The following is a 25,000-nucleotide window of genomic DNA, read 5'->3' as shown; positions in this document are numbered from 1 at the left end:
AACATCTTGTTTTAGTTATTTGTTCCTACTTATGGGAAATATAGTAGGAAGTAACTTCAACAGAGATCTGGAATTGATGAGTAAAAAGGAAAAAGGCGCTGTTGTTTATGTGAGACTAAACTCCAGTAAAGCTGGACCATTATTTCTGATCATTATTTCTTTTCGTGCATTCCAGCTCTACGATTTGCATTGTGCTGGATAAGCGATACAGTTCTTAAGCATTTTAAACTTTTGGTGATATTTGGCACTAGCTCTGACTGTAACATGATCCTCTTCAGGTCACTACAAAAATATGAGATGCAATGCCACGGCAACTAATTGTTTGCAAGTTAAGTATACCTTAGTTTAACCAGACCGCTGAGCTGATTAACAGCTCTCCTAGGGCTGGCCCGAAGGATTAGACTTATTTTAAGTGGCTAAGAACCAATTGGTTACCTAGCAACGGGACCTACACCTTATGGTGGAATCCGAACTACATTATAGCGAGAAATATAAATTCCTCTGATTCTTCATTGGCCGGCCGGGGAATCGAACGCGGGCCTAGCAGAGTGCTAGCGGAGTACGATATCGACCCATCCAGTGAGGAACTTCAGCAGTTTTCCTTTATTAACAGAGATAGTGTTTCTGAGTATTGGGTCACATGTTTGAGATCTTTTGAGCTGCCATTGCCAGAGTATATCTCTCTTCTCTAGACATATGTAGCTGGTTTTGGCAACGAAGTCGTTTCCTTTCCTCATTAATGGTTGTTGCTATCCAGAATACTATCTCCTGAAGGCATCTTGTATGGCCATCTCCCACAAGCTGCACTTAATAGGAATATTCTGCAACAGTTCCTATTACTGGAGCCCTTCAGATTATTGTGTATTACTGATTTTGGAATCTAGCGCCAAATAATTTAAAACCAGGTCATCAGTTAATCTGAGGTGTATCAGCACCCACGTTCTGCTGACGTACGACAATGCTACACATGCAAGCACTCCAGTTCTTCCATTCTTTTTGTTGTTAAACCTTGGAACACTTTTTCTAGCATTACTCACCGCTGCTCATACGAGCAAATACATTTGGCTCTTTTATCAGTGAGTGATAAAAGCACCTGGAAAAGGCTCTTCGAAAACAAAGCCTCCGACCAGGGACTGAGCTGTGAAGAAGGCTTCTTAGTTTTCTGTAAAAGAAAACTATTGTACCGGCTGTGTCTGTCCGTCCGCACTTTATTCTGTCCACACGTTTTTCTGTCCGCACTTTTTCTGTCCGCCCTCAGATCTTAAAAACTACTGAGGCTAGGGGGCTGCAAGTTGATATGTTGATCACCCACCCTCCAATCATCAAACATACCGAATTTTTAGCCCTCCAGCCTCCTCAGTAGTTTTTGTTTTCTTTAAGGTTAAAGTTACCATAATCGTGCTTCTGGCAACGATATAGGATAGGCCACCACCGGGCCGTGGTTAAAGTTTTATGGGCCGCAGCTCATACAGCATTATACTGAGACCACCTAAAGACAGAGCCATTTTCGGTGGCCTTGACTATAGGCTGTAGCGGCTGTACATAAAACTCGGTTGCGCCGACGTTTTTTACTTGTTAAATATCTTTTTTTCATGTTCATCTTACTCTAATTCGCTTTTGCTCTCTTTCTCACTTACAGGCATAGTGATAGTTATAACAATGGGAGAAAACGACCCATTAAGCGAAACTGTATTCTTCTTGTTATTTACAAATTTTCACACTTGAGCAATTCTGAAAATTCCGTCCTGAAGTTACTATAGCCCCTCCTTTCGTAACCTGGAACTCACACCACAAGGCACAGAAAATGGCAGCAGGAGCTATCTTAGGCTGAGAGCAGTATTTTGTAAATTGCACATCTGTAAAAATGTATATATTATAATATATACATTTATACGAAGAAAATAGAAACAAATTTCACTTAATGGGTCTTTTTCTCATTTTGTCAACTGGCACGTGAATGTTCGTCGATTATTTATCTAATAATTATAAACGCAATGATTGAATCTGAAGCGTTGTGGCATAATGTAGTAATTCATTATTTCATATTTAATCAAAATAAAAAAAAAAAATAGGATTTTACTGTAGCCTAATTCAACTGACTCGCAGGCTTATAAAATCATTCAAATAGATTAAATTAGCAGACCTATCTTTGTTGATCTAGATGTTAACATTGAGAGGGGGGGGGGACTTTGTGTTTTACCTTGAGAAAGCATTAAATGACAGAAAATCATCTTGGCACTAGTCGTGGGCACAAGTCTGAAACAAAGTTTCGGCAGATTTACATCTTTGCAGCTTTATTTTTAATGACACAAAATAATATGTTAGGTACATCGCCGTTTCCAGCAAATACATTTCATATACCATCGATCTAATGCTGAGTCGTTACCAAACTGTTTCTCAATTGACGCTTAGAAGTCATGTGGTCGATTTGACTTTTCTTGGTAGTGGCAACTCTTTCTTAAATTCACATGAAACATCTCGCAAAGTTGGTCGTCCAGGGTGAAACCTTTAGACTGGAACGTTTCAAAAAGCTTATGCACCAAAAAGTTCTTCCACACTGAATGCTGCCTCATTAAAGCCCAGCTTAGAGTTATATAACTACTCTTTTGTGTATTGCGCGTCATGAGACAAAAAGAATTAGTCAAATGCTATTGGGAAATATTGATAAATTTATTGACGCATCATTAATAACAAAAAATAAAGTGCGTTTCAAAACAGTCCATAGCAATTAAGAGGATAGATCACGATGAAGGGCTTATGAAATAGTGACAAAAACGATAGAGAAAACATTTAGTTCTTTGTGGGAAAAAGTCGACACTTCAGCTCTGATAAGCCCATCAGTAAAACTACAACCAAACCACATCTAGTTTTCATTGAAGTAACTAAAAATTATAAGGAAAGTGCGCACAAAGAACAACCCATATCACATTTACACTCTAAGTGGACAAGAATAGTATTATGTATTTTAAAAAGTATGGTTAATTTTCTATAGAGTTTTATAGGCGTGTCGATTGGAGTCAGAAATGAAATCCACTTCCGGTCGGATACTGAAGTGAATTTGGAAAATCGTTGGGGAGCCTCCCTACCCTCCTCTACCCATCATCAGGAGCCTGGTGACGTCACGCAGTAGTTCTCTGGTACCACTGGGCTAAAAAATAGTGAGGAATCCCTGTAGCTTCAGCTTCCGGACGAAGAGGGAGCGTAAGCTCCCCCTGGCGGGCGAACCTCTTGGTGGTGGAGATGTGGGAAGGAGTGGGCCAGAAGGAGATGGGGTATGAATGACGATGGAGGCATGATGGGGCTCTGCGGAAGTAGAGGACGGGAGGCAAAGCGAAGTCGCTCCAACTCGGCTTCTTTCAGACGCTTTTCTTTGGCCCGCCGGTTCTGGAACCATATCTTCACCTGCAAGGAAGGAAAGAAGTCCGGTAACAACGAAGATCGTGATGTTGACCTAAGGTACAAAAAAAAAAAAAAAAAACGCAAGCTTTTACCACTTGGTCTTCTTATTATTATTCGAGGAGTCTAAAGGGCAATTAAAATTAAGGTGGTAGTGAATAGTAATGCTATTGATTTAGCATAATGTCATACTTAATTTCAATATATATGTACACAAATACATATATGCATAAACACAAATTATATATATATATATATATATATATATATATATATATATATATATATATATATATATATATATATATATATATATATATATATATATATATATATATATATATATATATATATATATATATATATATATATATATATATATATATATATATATATATATATATATATATATATATATATATATATATATATATATATATATATATATATATATATATATATATATATATATATATATATATATATATATATATCTATATATATATATATATATATATATATATATATATATATATATATATATATATATATATATATATACATATATAAACACGCACACGCACACATATATATGTATATACATATATACAGTATAATAGTATCCAGTAAAACAAAACTTGAGAATAACTTACTCCCAAGGGGAATTATAACTGATAAGCGCTTCATTACCAGTGGGATTCGAACTGCTCCCTGGTTCAGAAACAACGATGTACAGTGAATTTTAACCATTAAACCCTCAAGAGAGGCATAGACTGATACTGACTCTGCTGTTCATATGGCTTTCGAATTCAGGTTTTTGTTCTTAGAATCGATATCAACCCACCTCCGCCTTGATACCTTATTCGTAACTCTGTAACACGTGGCTAATTATGCAAAAATCTGGATACATCAGAGTCAATATCAACTTACACCTCTCCTGATGGCTCAGTGGTCAAAAGTCACTGTACGTCGGTGCTTTTCAATCAGGCAGTGACTCGAATCCCACTGGTGATGAAGCACTTATCAATTATAATTTTCCTTGGGTGTTAGCTATTCCACATGTATTGTGAAATGAATATCAAACGATATTGTGGCTTAATATTTGTGAATATAAAAAATGTAACAGTGTATGTGACAAAAATTGATGTATATATATATATATATATATATATTATATATATATATATATATATATATATATATATATAAATATATATATGTGTGTGTGTGTGTGTGTGTGTGTGTGTGTGTGTGTATTTTCGGTAATCTAACAGTTTGTTATTTTTTTTTAATCCCATGAAATTCACAAAGCAATTTTAATGAGCTATTATATATCGGCATCGCATGAGTTGGATTGTATCATCTTTTTTATTTAAAAAAGTACCTTTCCGTACAGGAGAAAGGTTCTGGAATTACCTACCATAGGCTAGAGAGATAATGTGAATTACCAGAACACTGGACGGAAGACATCAAGTACAAAGCCATCACGAATCTTTTTATTAAAAAGGTTATTCAGTCAGACCGACCGTCAGATATTCGTCGGTGTACAATTCTCAGGTCAACTGGAGTCCAAAGTCCTGAGATCTTAATTATGGTCCAACCCCTAGCAAGGACACCGCACAAGAAATCTGCATGAAAACAAGTCCGGGGCGGAATGCATTCAGGAACCCAAACTGGACCAGTCTAAACACCTTCTACGTAAACTAGGGCCAGTTGGCCGAAATATAGTTGCTTATTACACGAATTGACTAAAAAAAAAAAAAAAAAAAAAAAAAAAAAAAAAAAAAAATATATATATATATATATATATATATATATATATATATATATATATATATATATATATATATATATATATATACATACTAGGTTCAAGCCAAAAAGACTGAAACAGTATCAAAATGAAAATTAGGGTTCAAAGGCGACTTATCGTGACATTTCAAGAATAAATAATGTTTTTATGAAGTTGTTTAAAGACAAAACTTCTGGAATTTTTCACTTTGATTTTCCTGTTATTACATTTTCAGCTTTTTGTGCTGGGGGTTGGATAACACTGACATTTACATCTTCGTGTTTAAAAACTGGTAGACAATCATATATATATATATATATATATATATATATATATATATATATATATATATATATATATGTGTGTGTGTGTGTGTGTGTGTGTGTGTGAATGTGTGCGTGCGTGTGTGTGTGTTTACGTCCGCCTCTAACGACCCGTTTAAAATTGTTATCAGAACAGTTTCCCTACAAATCTATCTGATAATTTCCTGGCTATTTCTGAATTTTCTAACCTAAAAATTCTTTGTCATTTCGCACTCATCACGGGCTAGAAGGAAACTGACACAATAGCATTATCGTTACCCTGGAAAGAGTGATGAATATCATAACTGATAAATGTGTATTTGTGTCAGTTGTAGAAGCCGCGAGTTATTCAGCAACACAGTCCCTTGTGGTCAGCACCGCCAAGGGTCACAAGAGGTCACACCAGAATGAACATCCGCCCTCTGTCTTACCTGGGTCTCGGTTAAGTTGAGAGAGGCTGAAAATTCCGCCCTCTCGGCAATGCTCAGGTACTGCTTCTCGCGGAACTTCTTTTCGAGCGAAAGGAGCTGCTGCGTTGTGAACGGGGTTCGAGGCTTTCGGTTGGGTTTGTGCTTTCGTAGGTTCACCTTCATAGGTCCCGTGAATCTGGGAGGCTCTGGAGATTCTGAGAAGCAAAGAAAGAGCAATGCGATTATTGGAGGTCTCTTATCTCTGGTATATATTTGCTTCTTCTGTTAAACTGAATGTGTGATGCATTTTCATTCGGGCTGACAATCTGTGAACAGCCTTAATAATAACTCGGAAATAAAAATGTTTATTAATTTGATATTTAAAACGGGAGTCAAAGTACGGCGCTTATCAGCGCCGAAAGTGCATTATTTACTATTTCTCAGGAGATTCGAAAAAAATTTTGATAAACATACATCAAAATTGCTTTCGTGTATACCGTAAGTGACATATCAGCTAAGTAACATGAAATATATTATAAAGAAAAGTCTTTTAAAAGATTCGGAACTGTTGATGGGGAAAGAGAATAAATCTAAAAAAAGTGTCAGGCACACATTACTTACTGTGTTTGAATGTTTGTTTTTTTAGTTTTGACATTTTTTCCTTTTAATTTTATGTTACAAAAAAAATGAAATCATAGTTAATATGAACTTGCTCTAATTTGCAATAGTTGCCACAGTATCTGTTATTTTTTCAGCTTTTAAATGTTAAAAGAAATTTTCCCCGTTTTGAAATTTAGCCATTAGTCCTGTAACCATCGTCTTCCTAGATAAACCAATTTCATTATAGTATTTTGAAGATATATATATATACAGTATATATATATATATATATATATATATATATATATATATATATATATATATATATATATATATATATATATATATATATCGTAGTATATATGTTTATATAAATATATATTCCACTGTATTCCTATTGAAGTCAATGGCATTATTTGCAGAGAATATCTTTTCGTCTAGACTTTGAATCAGTCTGTACTTCTTTTCTCTTCAGGAAAGCTTTCAGGGATAAGGAAAAATAATTTGCTTCCATTTTCTTATTATATTCGACGGAACGTTTTTCCAGCTATCGACGGTGCCTGCAAGTGGGGAAACGGTCCGTCGACTATAATAAGTAAATGGAAAGAAACAAGAATTATATTTCCTTATTCATGAAAGCTTTCCTGAAGAGAAAAGAGTAAGTAAAGACTGATTCAAAGTCTAGATAAAAAGATGTTCTCCGCAGATAATGTCATTTACTATAGTAGGAACTGCATAAATAAATAAATATATATATATATATATATATATATATATATATATATATATATATATATATATATATATATATATATATATATATATATGTATATACAGGAGCAGGAGCAGGAACAAACATGGCGACGTACTATAATTTATTTCGACGCCTTTCGCATTCAGCTGAATACATCATCAGGGTTCTGTACAATAAATAACGACCAATAAAAAAGTATATGAATTTGCTAGTTATCTAAAAAATCGTTTATACACTAATTAATATGAAAACCAAAACCTCACACATACTTAAAAGTACACTCAAGATTGACAAAGGTACGCAGAAAATTAAAAGCACATATGTTGATTAAAAGTTCAGACAAAAATACAGAAAAAGATACACAAAAATTACAAAGTTAAGAAATATTTGAGGAGCACTGGGGTCGACCTACCATGGCAAGAGATAAACAAAAACACACACATATATATATATATATATATATATATATATATATATATATATATATATATATATATATATATATATATATATATATATATATATATATATATATATATATATATATATATATATATATATATATATATATATATATATATATATATATATATATATATATATAATATGCACACACATATATATAGAAACACACACACACATATATATATATATTATATATATATATACATATATATATATATATATATATATATATATATATATATATATATATATATATATATATATATATATATATATATATAAATGGCAAACTTTTGCCGGCAAAATTTAAGCAGATCAATGGTTTTGTATGATGAGAGAGACAGTTTAAGTGTCTCTTGGTTTGTGACCACTTAAAGTGAACAACCCTGGCTTTTCAAACTTCAAGGGTCTACTGCACGCCCATTTCCATCAGTCATTTTAGTGACAGCTTTGTTGACAAGTGTTTTTTATTCTCTGGGTCATTATTATTCTGCTTCAGCCAACAGCAATTTTCTAGAGCATTCGGACACAATACTACGTAAATAGTCATCACAGAATCCACGTATTATGCTTTTTCCATCATTTATTGTATACTCGTATTTCAGATGGTAAGGCTTACGCCGAGGATCCTTGAAGAGATTCCTTAGTGGTTTTAAGCGATTATGTATTTAGCCATATAGAAAAATATAAATCTACTCTACTTTTAGTCAACTATGTTCTTTAGATAAGAAAAAATCGGAAAACAGAGAAAGTAGCTTGTTCACGTTCTAAGAGAGCGAGTTACCGGTGTGTCTGTTTGAGAGTTTGTATGAGGGAGAGAGAGAGAGAGAGAGAGAGAGAGAGAGAGAGAGAGAGAGAGAGAGAGAGAGAGAGAGAGAGAAGACTCATTCAACATTGTTTCATGAAGCATTGCTTTCTGTTCATTAGCAGAATTTCAGCGTCAGCATATTTTGTGAATGAGCTAAGAGAAACGCTTCCTCTTCTTTTCATGTCGTCAAACTCTATTTTCCGTTCTGAAGATCTGTCTTCTTTTTCCGGAAATTGTTCCAGAGATTTCATCTTGCTGTACAGCGAGCTCTTAATAGGCTTACTTTTTATATCTCAAACGCTCAAAGAATTTCAGCTGCATTAAATTCTCTTCAGGTTTCTGGTGGTGATTTTTCGTTCGGAGAACATTAAACTCTTGTCATTCTAAGTACAGCATTTCATTGTTGCCCCTTTTCCATGCTGGCCGTGTTGGTAAATGCATACTTTTTCTATAAGGTTCGGCCCTTTGAATGAAGAAAGACTTTCTGGTCGCTGAAACCGAATTATTTTCTTTTTGACTTTTAGGCTTCAATCAATTAGTCCAAAGTCAAAACCATACTACGTGACTATTGTTTCAATCTGATTTGACCGTTCATTAGATTCGTGATTTATTTCAGTTTTTTGTTCCGGATGGTCTCTCTCTCTCTCTCTCTCTCTCTCTCTCTCTCTCTCTCTCTGTCTGTCTGTCTGTCTGTCTGTCTGTCTGTCTGTCTGTCTCTCTCTTTCTCTCTCTCTCATATATTTTCATTTTTGCTAAATAAAAAAAATCATCTAATTTCACAAGGATTGCTTAAAGGTTTTTACTTTTTTCTCATTCTTACGTTGTTTATCGGCCTTAAGAAGTGTAGTTCTATATGTGTGTATGTAAGTATATATATATACATGTGCATATATATATATATATATATATATATATATATATATATATATATATATATATATATATATATATAGTGTGCATATATACTTATATACACACATATAAAACCACACTTCTTAAGGCCGATAAACAAAGAAAGAATGAGAAAAAGTGAAAAACATTCAAACAATCCTTGTGAAATTAGATGATTTTTTTCATGCATCAAAAGCGGAAATATATGACCTTACAGACCTTACAATTCGTTCGGGTTGCCCCAGGAGGTCCCTCAGTGTGAGGCACCTTTGATGTCTACCAGAGAGTTGCTAACGCATCTTCCGGTATATTTTGCATCTTCCAGTCTTGGATGGTCTGGGATGCATCTTAGATATTTGTCGAGCTTATTCTTAAACACATCTACGCTCACTCCTGTTATGTTCCTCAGATGAGCTGGTAGCGCATTGAATAGACGCTGCATTATCGATGCTGGTGCGTGGTGGATTAATGTCCTGTGTGCTTTCCTTAATTTTCCTGGTATCGTTTTTGGCACTATTAATCTACCTCTGCTTGCTCTTTTTGATAATTTTAGTTCCATGATGTTTTCGGTAATTCCTTCTATCTGTTTCCAGAGAGAGAGAGAGAGAGAGAGAGAGAGAGAGAGAGAGAGAGAGAGAGAGAGAGAGAGAGTATCCGGAACGAAAAACTGAAATAAATCACGAATCTAGTAAACGGTCAAACCAGATTGAAACATTAGACACGTAGTGTGGTTTTGACTTTGGACTAATTGATTGAAGGATAAAAGTCAAAAAGAAAATAATTAGGTTTCAGCGATCGGAAAGTCTCTCTTCATTCAAAAGGCCGAAGATTATAGAAAAAGTATGCTTTTACCAACACGGCCAGGATGGAAAAGGGTCAACAATGAAATGCTGTACTTAGAATGACAAGAGTTTAATGTTCTCAGAACGAAAAATCATCACCAGAAACTGAAGAGAATTTAATGCAGTTAAAACTCTTGAGCGTTTAAGATATAAAAAGTAAGACTATTAAGAGCTCATATATATATATATATATATATATATATATATATATATATATATATATATATATATATATATATATATATATATATATATATATATATGCATACACACAAAAACACACACACACATATATATATATATATATATATATATATATATATATATATATATATATAAAATTTATATATATGTGAATATAAGGGATCTGAATTCTGTTAAAGTTGTTTGAAGTCTTGTTACTTTCTTTCATACTTATATTGTTTATCAGCCTTCAGAAGTGTGGTTATATATATATATATATATATATATATATATATATATATATATATATATATATATATATATATATATATATATATATATATATATATATATATATATATATATATATTCCTTTTGAGATGAAAGTGTTTGAAAACTGAAATTTATCTACTCATGATTATATCACGTTTTCACGGTTAAGTTGGAGAAATATTTAAAAGTTCGCTAATTTTCAAAGTATTTCTTTGGGTGTCTGCAATTTCGTCTGATTTAACTGTATACGATGAGAGAAATCGAGAAAGCAAGCAAGGGACCCTTATCACTATCATTTAATTTTCTTTATTTTTACCCGTGACTTCATTTTCTAAACCATCACTATTGTCCTTCCTTCAGTGTCTGGCAAGTCTGGAGAAGTATTTGTCCTAGTTGGCCAGTTTCATTCCGGTGGTAATTTTGTGTTTTTTATAGTTAAACACGTTTTTATTTTGATTTTATATATATGTTGTTCCTGGTATTTTTTGCTAAGTTTCCAATATTCCCTTATGTTCGTTTTATACGTATTTGGCGATATTGAACTGAATCCTGGTCCACAGAATCGAATACGGAAAATGTCGGGTTTTATAAAACGATACCCATGGAATTTTCAAGAATAAAAATGACTCAGATGTTGATGTTTTCAATTGTGATATTTTCTTTTGTTTTCAAACTCCTGTGGCTTGCGACACGTTTCAGAACTGCTGACCCAGGTTTTGGAATCTCATTTTACTCAAGTGCAACGCCATTCGAAGGGCCCGTGGAATGTATATTAAAGGGTTTCTCTACATCTCAAAAACCTCTGTATGGTTGTAGTTGCCATGAAACACAGGTGGTTAAAGTCTGTGGCAGACTAATAAATCTTGATGCTTTGGTAGCTAAAGAACCCGGATTTAGATTACTCCATTTACGGTTACTTGCCTACCAAAATTGCAGGAGTTCAGGAAACTGACTCCAAGGCTTATTTCATTTTGCGTTGGTGATGACAGTACTCGTTACACTGAATGTCAGTCATTCAGTTGCTGGTTCAGATTTTTTCACTATTTCTGGTTGTGAGCAATTAATAAATGAATCCACAAACCAATATGGCAACCATCTTGACCTTGTGTTTACAGTTGTTGCGGGGAGTAGGTTCATCTGTGAGCTCATCTGATCCTAGTTTGATTAAGGTTAATGTGGAGATGGATCGGGTTGTTCTTAATGCTGGCTTTTCAAGAAAGGCATTCTGGAAATCCCAGGCCAGTTTGGGTGGTAGGCCTATTTATCGTGATGTCATGGAGCTCAGTTCGAACGACATTTATAGAAGTTAGAATATTATTGAATGTTTAAACGATTGGCTTAGCACTGTAATTATGAGGAGAATTCCTTCTAAAATCATCTAGTTTCGTCTTAAAGATAAACCAAGGTTTAATGCTGCAAGTAGGCTTGCCTACCGTAAAAAATAAGATCATCATATATGGAGGAACAATTAATTGGGCTCTTGAGGTGCAGTTTAAGTGGGCATTTGCTCTCCAGTGGTGATGACCGTAAGCGGTGATTTCGTTTAAGATTACTACTATTTTCCGAATATTGGAAGAGTTGCAAGTTTTCCTTCTGTTTGGACAAATGGAAACATTGCTGCATCGCCTAAGAGAATAGTCCGTCCTCATACCCTCTCAGAATATAGGATAATTTCAGAGGTGCCTCTATTGTATCCATGGTTTTTAAGAAGCTGCTCTCTAAGCGTCATTGTAAGTTTTTTGAAGATAATAACCTTCTACCAGCATTACAATTTAGGTTTCATAAAGGCCTTGGTACTTGTGATACACTCTTGCCAATATCAACCATTTCGCAGAATGCTTTGGAGCGCACAGAGGCACGCATGGTCAGTTTAGATTTTAGTGCAGCCTTGGAGGTCGTGGATCGCAAAGCAATTATCTACAAGCTAAGATCGTTTGGAATGGTGGATCTTTTATAAAACTTTTAAATGACCTGTCAAAAGGCAGAACCCCATGGATTGCATGCACCAGTGATGCTGCTCTTCTAGCTCCTGTTCTTTTGCGCGCCTCAGGTCCGTGGTTACAGAATCATTAAACAGAGATGTGGCACGTATCCACGAGTAGCTTTTGAGTAAGAATCATAACCTTCCTAAAACTCAAAGTACGATAGTTAGTCGCCCCTGAACGCATTTGTCTTTTCATCCTCATTCACATATTAATGGTATGGTTTTATATGTCAGTGACTTTTTTTAAAGATTCTAGGGTAACTTTTGATAAGATATTAACTTATTAGAAGCAATACGTAATATTGCCTCATCTGTTTCTTAAAAAAAACTGGTATCTTGTTGAAATGTTTTCGAATGTTTAGTGATGAAGCAATTATATCCAATTGTTTTAACTCTTTTCTTCCTCCTAGTTTGGAGCAATGTTCTCCAGTGTGGTGTCGCGGAACCCACTCTCATCTCAAAATAAATTTGTCATCAATAAGTTTATTTTTCCAACTCTTAATGTTGACTTGTGGCATAGACATAAAATGAGTTTCTCATGTTTGTTGCATAAAATGCACTACAACGACAAACATCCCCTGCATTCTTTTGTACCTGACCTAACTTTTTTTTGCTCGCAACACAGGGCAGGTTGCTGCCGCAAACAGTGTGTCGTTTTATTAGTTTCAGGCTGAAAACTACTCGGTTTGCTACCAGTTGTATCTTGGCTACAACTGGAATGTGGAATAGTTTGCTTAGTGCAGTTCTTGAGCCTTCTGATCTTCAAATGCTTAAGCGAGGAGCAAATTTATTTCTGCTTTCTACTGACGTCTTCTAAATTCAGACGCATATATTCGTTTTATTTTGTGATCCCTTATCTTGAAGCCCTCTTGGGTCCGTTGACTCTGTCCACAAGGGTTTTCAGCAGCAGTCATTGGGCTTTCATGAACAGCCGTGACAAGTTGGCATACTCCTTTCAATAAGTTAAGTATACCTTGGTTTTACCAGACCACTGAGCTGATTAACAGCTCTCCCAGGGCTGGCCCGAAGGATTAGACTTATTTTACGTGGCTAAGAACCAATTGGTTACTTAGCAACGGGACCTACAGCTTATTGTGGAATCCGAACCACATTATAGCGAGAAATGAATTTCTATCACCAGAAATAAATTCCTTTCAATATGTGACTTGTAGTCTTCTTCGCCAATTCACTTGACTCCAATCGTTCTATCACTTAACCAAGACGATTTTAGCATATTTTTGGGAATATACGATGAAATTTGGAATTCAGGGATTCATTAATATTTACAATGAAGTAGTCTACCCCAAATGAATCCAATAAAGAGTCGCCTTGTATTTGTTGTAGTAAAATTCACTGTCATGATGCAATTTATGATAATGACCAAAGGATTTTGACTGGCTCGCTTCCTACTGTTTAACTTTCGCTTTGTTACACTTATCTGTAAGGTACGACTTGCTTCCCTGCGAAGGTAAAAAAAAAAAAAAAGCGGCTTTAATTAGTGTTTAAGTCAATACAAAATAGGATCATGTAGATCATGTAGATGTGCAAACGTACAGAAATGTAGCTGAAATGACTGAGTGAAATACGTACAGTACTTTCTGTTCCAAAGAGGTGTAGTAAACATGACTTATCTGTTTAAAACTCCTCCAGAGGCACTTTGTCTGATCATTCGCCAAGTACGATAGCAACCACCGCGATCAGTAACGGTATCCAAAGCAGCAGCAACACCGCCAGCAATAAACGGCAAATTCTGACAATAGCAACCGACGCATATTAACGAGACTTGTCGAGGAAAGTATATACATCGGTCAACTGTATTCTCCCGTTGTTGATGTGGTTAGCAAGACCACCGCTGACTCAGCTTATAGACCTCTTTCAGACTGACCGAGATCTTGAGACCGAGATCTTGAGAGAGAGAGAGAGAGAGAGAGAGAGAGAGAGAGAGAGAGAGAGAGAGAGAGAGAATCTTTGATGGGTGGGTTCACTACCTTGGAGTGAGAATTAGCTATTTGGTAGCTTCCCGTTCATTTTGGTATATTGATATTTTGGCATATACATACATATATATATATATATATATATATATATATATATATATATATATATATATATATATATATATATATATATATATATATATATATATATATATATGTATATATTATATATAATACATATATACATACATATATATACACAGTATATATATACATATATATATATATATATATATATATATATATATATATATATATATATATATATATATATATATATATATATATATATATATATATATATATATATATATATATATATATATATATATATATTCCACATTGGCTTGAGAAATTTGGAGTTAATAAAGTATATAGCATTTAAGAACTATAAAACAATCAAGCATGTCCTCATACAGAAATTCCTCGCCAATACTAAAGTATGAGTATACTAAATACTGAATTGGTCAGACTGGAAAAACATTGGGAAAAAAGAACAGAGCATCATAAAAGATGACTAAAAAGTAAACAGCGAAATTTTTGTACATGTTAGTGAAAACAGTCAATCAACGAGGCAAGAACAGGACAGATAGTTGATTCTAATAATGCACTAGAAATAAGCATCAGGGAATCTTGTTTTATAAGAGAAAGTTTCAGTAAGAGCATGAATATCAGTGGGCCATATGTAAACTTGATCCATTAATTGTAATAAAAATATGAAAGAAGTTTACATTTTAACGAAGGTAGTTCAAAGGCGAGGAAAAAGGGAGCAAGGTTTCTGAAGGATTTGTAAAACTTGACCTTTCATGTTTGAATAATGGGATTCCAACTATTTGTATGTTCATGTGCACTATCTTGCTACCATATATTATGAATTACTCCCTCTTTGTATCAGAACTTTGAGGATGACTTAGCAATAAAGCCGACACCGGTCAGGATTTGCAAACTTCTCCATTTCTTCCCTGTGATCTTTGATTATATATATATATATATATATATATATATATATATATATATATATATATATATACATACATACATATATACATATATATATATATTTATATATGAGAGACTTCTTATGGCATATATACAAAGCTTTATTGAATCTATTGGTCACTTTTTGCAAGATACGTATGTAATTGTAATAACCACAATGCCTTCTTCTCGAATTCTTCACACTTTTTGGGTATGCTCATCACTACAAAACCTTTGATCCTAATGAAAGAATATGAAGCAATTTTGGTGTCCGTAGGAGGAATCGAACTCTTACGAGAACTACTTGAAGGGTTCGACAGCTCTCAGTACAGTACTTTGAGACACTGGAAGAGGTTTAGGTGTCGCCAGTAAGGACAGTGCGACCCGAGCCAGAGCCAGTATGTGGAGTTCTCCAATCCATAATGCCAAAATGGTGTCGAGATGGTTTAAAATGCGTCCAAATTTTATCAGGATAGAATGACCAGCAAAATCTCCTGACCTGAGCACAACTGAAAATCTCTGGTGCAACATGATTCAAGAAATGTTAGTGCAAATCAAAATAAATAAAAAAAAACTTGATTAAGCATGCAAATGCTATGAAGTTAATGTAACAAAATCTTGTAGGTTCTATGACAAGAAAGTTGGGTGCAGTAACTGCCTAGAGAGGTTTACATACAAAACAACGTGTGAGAGAGAGAGAGAGAGAGAGAGAGAGAGAGAGAGAGAGAGAGAGAGAGAGAGAGAGAGAGAGAGAGAGAGAGAGAGTAGGCAGACTAATTGACGTATGTATATATTTGTAAATATTATTTACTTTCTTTCTTTCTAAAAGTATAAATGCTCTTAATTTTGATGTTTGTTTTTTTATTAAAACCTTGAAATTAATGCAGTTCAGTTGATTTACCAAAATAAAATGGCCTTCGTAAGTATAAAATATTAAGTAGTACGAGAACTTGGCACTTGTTCAATGAATACCATTGGCATACAATACATGCCATGAGGTTTTCGGTAAAAATCAAATTCTTGTTCTAGAATTTTCTATTCATTTGGTTTAGTAACTTATTAGCTACATAATTCTGGAAGCAAATTATTTTGCCTGTCAAATTTTATTATTATTCAGATGATGAACCTTATATATGTGAAATAGGATACAGGGGATATTAACTTGAATTTTCAGATTCAAGCTTCTAAAGAATATGGTGTTCATTTGAAAGAAATTACAGAAGATAATGGGAAATAAAGAAAGAACAGACCAGTTATTAGAAAACAAAGATAGAATAACAAATTAATAAATAAATCGATAAAACTAATTCAGTTATTGAAAGTACAAAGAGAATTGTTTTTGGGTAGTCATATATTGCAATTTCGCTTGAACTTTTGGGGTTCTAATTGCGCAACATCCTCAATTTACAGTGTGAAGGATAAAAGACCTCTGCAACGGAGAAGTTCGACAGTGAGGCACATTTACTGCATATTGGTGCTGCTATTCAGAACTCTGGTTCCCTCGGCAGGAAAAGGGGATTAGGGATCAACTGTGATAGCAAAAGTTCTGCGTTGAAATACAACTTGCGAAAGACTGACAAACAAGAGACCATCCGTCGTTGTTCCGAGTCATAAATGCTAATGTTAGGAAACAGAAACCTACAACTACGAACTACTTTGTTGAAAAGAGATAAATCTCTGGCAGAAGCAACATGCACACAGGAGAACATTAGTTAAATGGCCCAAAACAGGCTGTGGTGATTTTATAACTCTCACGATGAATACATGAGGCCTTACATATAATGCCTCACCTGCGGAGGCATTTGCTTACACTTTCATTAGATGTTTCTCAAAAGTAAGATGTTGGTCAAGTGTAGGTAAAGCTTCAGACTCTATCAGCTGAGTCCCATCCACTGAAGTAGAGGATGGGGTGGGTAATCAGTACTAGATCTACTAATCAACTGTGTTTTCGTCTTACTGGAGTTCAGTTTCATATCCCACCGTCTACACCATTCACAAGTACACTCCATATCACGATTAAGGCTAAGGGCAGCTTCATTTCTAATAAGTGGAGACTCTACTACACCTACAAGTGTTGCATCATCAGCTTACTGAACAATCTTGCTTTCCATATCACTTGCATACACCAAAAACAGCAGTTGACCTAGAGCTCTATCTTGTGGAATTACAGCACAATAGAACTTGGTTCACTAAAGATCCCATCAACAGGTACTCGCTGTGGCTACCTGTAAGGGAATCTTGAAGTAATCCTAAAATATATCCATCAGCTCCAAGATTCTGAAATTTGGAAATAAATGCCTTTTGATTTTATAAATCGAAAGCAGCGCTAAAATGTCATGTCAAACCTACAAGACCGTCGCAGGTACCTAACTGCTTCCTGTTATGCAAATTGACTATCAGCTAACAATCCTTTGGATTCCACATATTTAAATGGTGGCTTAAAAATAAGCTTTTCTGCAACTTTGGAGAGCATAGGGAGAATAGAAATTAGCCTGTAGTTACTGCAGTCTGCAGATATTCCACTCTTTGAAAGAGGCAATGTATTACCAAGCTCGCAGCCCACCCACAAAGATACTACGTCGGCATAAAAATCTATAGAATCTACACAAACTGGAAACCTTTTTAAAAAACAAAGGGAAGAAACCATCAGGATCTCTCCACTCCAGCTATCAGGTTTATCAAGATTTGTTTTAACATCCCCAGAGAAAATACAAATTTTGTAAGAATGGGTTCAGGATGACAAGTATCAGAGAGAGGGGCATCCCTAGTTGACTGCTTAGTTTCAAAAGCTCGATGAAGCAGTTCAGCCTTTTTCCTATAGGGCCAGTAACCAATCTACAATCACGCCTTAGTAGTGGCGGGATGGAAGACGAGCCAGACCCAAAGAGAGAAGGTGAGTCTAATTAATGTCCTCAGTTTCCTCTATAAGGAATTATTGTAATTTCTATTAGCTAGATGGTAAATTCTATTTGCAGCACCGGGAAACTCAACCAAAATTGTGTCTTTTTATGTGAACGATTTCGTCTTATGCGTTGAATTTGTTCTGGCTGCCAAGCTAGAATTACGTGGAAATATGGGAAAAAATCAGGATTTTATTCTAGATACCAGTGCTAGCACTTGCCTGTTGTTTTTTCAGCTCTTGTCCGAAAGAGTTTGAAATGCTTATCAAAACTGTTTTCCGAGATGGTTCATCCCATGGATCATACACCTGTGTTATTTCCTTCATTTTATTGTAGAATTTTAAATACTCTATGATGCCCTAGGCTAGAGTGTGCATTTATGGTTTATAATTAGATAACATCGAATCTCGGCCGGGCATCAGAATAACTTTATATCTGTCTTGATTTGGAATTAGGCGTATTAGTGACAGGCGTTTCCAAAATGAGAAGGAATTGAGACGTTAAGAGGACATTGTGGTTAATGAAATTACATACATATCTGGTAAAAAGTGACCAGTAGAGTCTTTTATATATATATATATATATATATATATATATATATATATATATATATATATATATATATATATATATATATATATACATACATATATGTATATATACATATATATATATATATATATATATATATATATATATATATATATATATACATATACATATACATACATACATACACACACGCACACATCATAAGTAACTGCACCTCAGACAGCAACAGAAAATTTCTAATATAAAGATTATTCAACCTAGAGAGAGAGAGAGAGAGAGAGAGAGAGAGAGAGAGAGAGAGAGAGAGAGAGAGAGAGAGAGAATTACTTCCTTTATAAAGCAAGTACGAAATTTATGATATGCTTTGCAGTACCTATAAGCACAAGTGCAATTAAACTTCTGTCTCGATAATGCTGAGTACATCATAAATCAATGAGTATTTGGAGAAATTTAAAAGAAAACCCCACCAAAAAGTGAATCAACAATGCAAAATTTCACCACAAACTGTGCATGTCACAAACGAACACTTCCCCAGAGAATATTGTTATTAGTGAAAGCCCCAGACTCCTGGTGATGGTATTGTACTCACGAGTGATAATTGAAATATTCTTACAGATGTTCATTGGCAGTTTTCGTAGAAATCTTCCGCGCATGAACTTCATAAGCACTGATACATTGCCAAAGAATAAGACCTCAAATAACTACACATTTTCTTAAAAGTTTTCTCATTGACAACCATCACTTAGTAGGCGAACGCAATCATAGAAAAGTTATAGTAGGCACTAATCATAACTGAAAAACCTTGAGGACACCTATTAAACAAATTAACTTGCACAGGAAAGCTATATCTTAATCTCCTAAAAGCAAAGGTCAATAATTAGAATTACCGGGCACAATAATATAAAATTCAATACTTTTGTCAATAAAACCTATCTTTGGAAAGTTGTAAGGTTTTAGAGCACTAATTGCAAAACATCCCCCATGCGGAAAAACAACCTTCCGTCCCGCTGATGAGAAAGCAGTGATTCAAAATCTGTTGAAAAGAGAGTCATTCATGAAAGGTGTCAAAGCTTAAAGCTACATGCATGATGACTCCATCTCAGACTTATTTATCAAGAACACCTTCATAAAAAAAGAAGCTATCACTACAGCTTCGGTAATTTCAGTGATAAGTGAGGGTTCGTCTTATACAAAAATATTCAGTTAATATAAACAAAATTAGTAAACAGAAATTACCTGAACTATAGTTATAAGCATAACTCCATTTACGTGTAAGTTAACCTTGAAGTGGCACCTTTGCTTTGGTGGGTGCGAACAGATCGTAGGTAACCCAAAAGTTCCAGTCAGGATAATCTTTGCAAATGGAAGCAATTGAAAATTCCTTGAAAAATATAAGAACGCTCTTCAGGCTTGAATCTTATAATAAAACGTTTCCAGTGAAAATTATTACTTTCAACTCGCCAGTGACTGAGTAGTTTGTAAAAAACTTCTTTATTAAGAAATAAGGCATCGGTGGGTTCTTAGCATTTGTTTGTCCTAGCAGCGAACTTCCGGTCTGGGAATTCTTCACAGATATTGATGCTCATAAAATCCTCAAATAAAATCCCAGTCTTGAAATTCAATTAAATTCTTTGATCACCGCGAATTTTCGGTCTGTCATACTTTGTAATCTTCCACGTTAGAAATTTGTCCATGTAAACTCCGCAAGCCAGCGAGAGATATGAAATCAAAAGTCTTTGAGTGAGCCTTAAAAAAGAACACTCTGTGCTGAACATTTCATAGTCAATTGTTAGCCGGAGAAAGGCACACTTGAATGCTACACGAAAACAGGTGAAATCTTACTCGGGTGGGATAGATTTGTATCACAAAGACAAGGGCGGTGGAGAAATCTGTCTCGATCAGAAATAAGATCATACCACTCCGGCATCGGGAATAATTAACCATCCAAATGTCCTCCATGCATGACATGGAACACATCCGTTAAATAAAAATCAAAATGGAAAATTCGTCAGTTATGAAACTCGCAGTGGGAAAATTTAGATGCTGATTTTACGACAGACGACAAATTAAATTTAAGGACTGATGATTTTTATTTCAGCGAATATATGAATGCTGCTGCATAGGACGCCATTTCTTTTGGGATGCGTAAACAGCTGAGTAATTTTCAATACTGAAAGTTAGAAATATATGCCAAATGAGGAAATTAACTGGTGAATTACCGTTACTTTCAGATCTGTTGTGTGGCTCCATAAAGGAGAGTTTCATTTGAACATTTTCGTACCGCGTTTAAATAGTTTTGCATGGAGGGAAAGTATTTCAGGATAGGCAGACAACGATGTGTGTTGATACCTTTAAGCCTTAGCCGTAGTGGTCATGCATTTTTGACCTTCACCGTTTCCCTGGTCCATTTTAACCGAGAGGCCCCTATTCCTTTATTGCCATGATTTTACCCCTAAGCGCTGAATGTAATGGCCACGTAATGTTTTCAGGTTATTTTCATTTTGACTTTCAGTACTGCAGTTGTAGTGGAATGCATTTTAAAAAATGAATATATAAATAAGATGCCAATTTGGTTCTACAACATGTCGTCATGTTCGGGTTATTTTATTCTGTAATATTCTGTAGGTCAACATAAGTCACTGCACTTTTCAGGTAAGCAAAATGCTACCGTAGGTTTCTCGGCAAAATATTGCGATGAATTTCCATTCTATCGAATTGGTCAAAGCGATCTGAGTCACTGGAAACTCTCCCTAAGTCAGCGCATTTTCTTTTATATATGCCTCTTTAATACTCCCATTGGGGAGTTCGATGAGACTCGCTTTTCGGTACCCTAACGCATCTGCAGAATGATTATTGATGGGTGGGTGGGGGGATGGGCGTGGGGGGCATTCGGTTACAAAACGCCTAACTTTATTCTATGGATGTGTGTGTGTATGAGAACACAAGAATCATCGTCATACCATTAGCGTTTCCTGGTCGTACCGGTCAGAAAACGAGAAATGCAAGCCACGCATGCGAACGCTGATCGAAAAATAATTGCCGCAATTGATGTAGTATTTATTTGCTAATTAATAGTGTTTTAGTTACCTAATACTTGTGAAGATACACAGAAGAATTTAGGTTAGTCATACTCTGGATGAAGATCAACATTCCCGACTGAACTGTGATATTGCCTCATATACCAGTTTCTCCTTTTTCTTCTTCATCTTCTTCTTCCTATTATTATTATTATTATTATTATTATTATTATTATTATTATTATTATTATTATATTGCAGTTGCACTCGAGTTGTTGTAAGTGGCTCTAAGGGATTTCATTAACTATCCGTGCATTTATTTTTCCTCTTGGTTGTAACTGGATGGCAAATATTGAATCACCTTTGAAGAGATCTCTAGTAACAGCAGCACAAAACTTGAAACTTTCGCAATCTGTGACGCGTATTTTATATATACAGTAAAAAGTCAGCATTTCAAAGCTAACTATTATCCTTTGAATAAGTAACATCTCTTTAAGATGAGCAGATAAGGTAGATGATCTTACTGAAACGAGAATAATGTTGTTTCTCTCGACTGAAATCAGTCGCCGCGTGGGATTTGCAGAACTTGTGTTGATCATCGCCGCCCTTATTTTCTGCGATTCGTGTGCTCTCTGCTCGTATGTCTGTCTGTCTGTCTCTCTACCGGATGGTAACCAATATTTGCATACAAATCACTAAAAAATTTTTAATTTCTTTCTTCTACTGAGCTCACAATCAAACTATTGTTGTTTTGCTGAAAATTTTGATAGCCCTGATATTCTCTGCGTACAGCTTTCGAACGAGTGGTTTATTGCGCAGTTTCATGCGATGACCTGATTTTCTGACAGAGTTTGGGTATAACATGAAGATGGTGCTTGACCAACTCTCAGGTATTTGAGAGATATGTCAGAATTTTCGTTAGTAAAAGCCACCCACGGAACTAAGAGACTGGACACAGAATTATTTTTTTTCGAATGCATAAGAAAATACATTAGGGACAAATAGTTGGTTCAGTCCGACTTTGGCCTTTCTCATTCTTTTGGTACAAAAATTAAAGTGTTCCGAGGGGAAACTGCACAACAAGGATGTCTTGAGTGAAGAGAGATGCTCTCTTATAAAAAAAAAAAAAAAAAAAAAAAAAAAAAAAAAAAAAAAAAAAAAAAAACAACTAATTATCGATATCAATAAATAGCATAGAAATACTGAAGGTACGTCATTCGGAAAGTAAATGCAGGTTTATTCCGGTTGAGTCCAGTAAACTCAAAGCAGGAAAAATGTGAAGTGTTGTGGAAGGAAACTCCCACTAAAGTGCTGTTCGAGATGATCATACACACGACAAACATTCCGTTCCTGAATATTTTTTGGCCGAGTAGCTGTTCGCAGAGTAGCAGAACATTTTGGCTTCCTGTAGTTACTTCTTGTGGTCCAAAAGAATCCGTATTATGAAAATAAAGACTAAACCGTAGGTTATATTCCGCGCAATGGAAACGATATACTTGGTTAAATGAACAAGGCGACAGCATCATCTACGTTCCCTTTTCTTAGTGATATAGGAATGAGGGGCACTTCTATTAAGAGAATTCTCAGGTCGTTTTAGTCGACTATAAAAGGAGAAGGCTTTATTATCCATGTACATGTTTTTTTAATCTAGATTTCGATCACTTAATAAATAAATTAGTTTTAATTTGTATTTAGTTCTCTTACACATTCCTTAAAATTAATTTTACAGATTATACTTTTTCCGTGTGACATGCAATAATCGCAAGCATGACCTGCAGAAACAATGAAATCCCAGACATCCTCCGAAAACCAGTCTGCGTCAACTTTGTCTTCACTACACAGCTCCGCAAAAGTTCAGCTTATGGAGACATACTGATGGCATGATCTCATCCCGTCATACGGGATCATTTCCTGAAAGGATTGCAATGGGAGTGACATGTTTTGTCACTGTAAATTTACTGATTCCTTCCGCGTGAGCTTCATAGCAAATTAATTACCATTAAAATCCCAAATTGCGTAGAGTTTCATTGTTTTGATTCCTGTCATTGTTATTCTTCTTTTCCTCCGTCATATGACCTTCGGTAACTTCGTTCTTTCTGAGGAAAAGACGGAAGTACTTTAGTTCGACAAACTTGTTTTGCTGTTGGTCGAGTTTTCCAGTCGTTTTGTAACGCTAACGCTCACCTTCCTCTCATCACTGCCCACGACTCTAGTCTAGGGAGCGGTGGCCCAAATGTTTTTTAAAAGCATTGCAAGTGCAGTTATTTTACTGACTTAGTACCAACGAATTTTTTCATTTTCCACCGCAGTACGGAAGAAGATTTCCTAAAAATTTCAGCCAATTCACTCGCAAATGAGAATCATGTTGGAAAAAATCTTCCGATTTTAGTTTTATAATGTTATTTCTTCCATTTAGCAATGGTAATCTAGTTAGCCCATTAAATTGTGCTTAGAATGTTTTCATCATTATTGATTTTTATTAAAAACATTAAAATAAAAAAAATCTGTGTGCATTGTAACACATACATGACCTACCCAATCCAAACGCCAGCCATTCACACACGTACCCGCAAATATCCAAACACCACTTACGACAACAAACTACACTTTCAGTGAAAATATACTTTAAAATCTATTGTCAATATATATCCCTTAGACGAGATAGTCATTGCATCTTGGTCAGATAAGCTCTCTTTTTCCATTAGTTTAATAATCCTAATGTTGTCATATTGGAAAAGCTAAAAGCTATAATATATATATATATATATATATATATATATATATATATATATATATATATATATATATATATATATATATATATATATATATATATATATATATATATATATATAT

At 34.7% G+C, this 25,000-nt stretch overlaps 1 protein-coding gene across 1 annotated transcript in view; it reads right to left on the bottom strand.

The window, feature by feature from the left end:
* Positions 1 to 2,656: 2,656 nt before the first annotated feature.
* Positions 2,657 to 25,000, bottom strand: part of LOC136853995 (homeobox protein MSX-2-like) — a 54,252-nt gene continuing 31,908 nt past the window's right edge. The window contains exons 2-3 of the mRNA XM_067129939.1: positions 5,922 to 6,115; positions 2,657 to 3,402 (exon numbers count right to left, since the gene is read on the bottom strand). Of these exons, the coding sequence (XP_066986040.1) occupies positions 3,178 to 3,402; positions 5,922 to 6,115 (419 nt within the window). The 3' untranslated portion in view covers positions 2,657 to 3,177. The remainder of the gene's footprint in view (positions 3,403 to 5,921; positions 6,116 to 25,000) is intronic.

The sequence above is a fragment of the Macrobrachium rosenbergii genome, chromosome 28 (genome assembly GCF_040412425.1).
Source record: "Macrobrachium rosenbergii isolate ZJJX-2024 chromosome 28, ASM4041242v1, whole genome shotgun sequence".
NCBI classification, from domain to species: domain Eukaryota; kingdom Metazoa; phylum Arthropoda; class Malacostraca; order Decapoda; family Palaemonidae; genus Macrobrachium; species Macrobrachium rosenbergii.
Note: the sequence above shows the minus strand (reverse complement) of the source record. Positions and strands in the feature narration are given on the sequence as shown.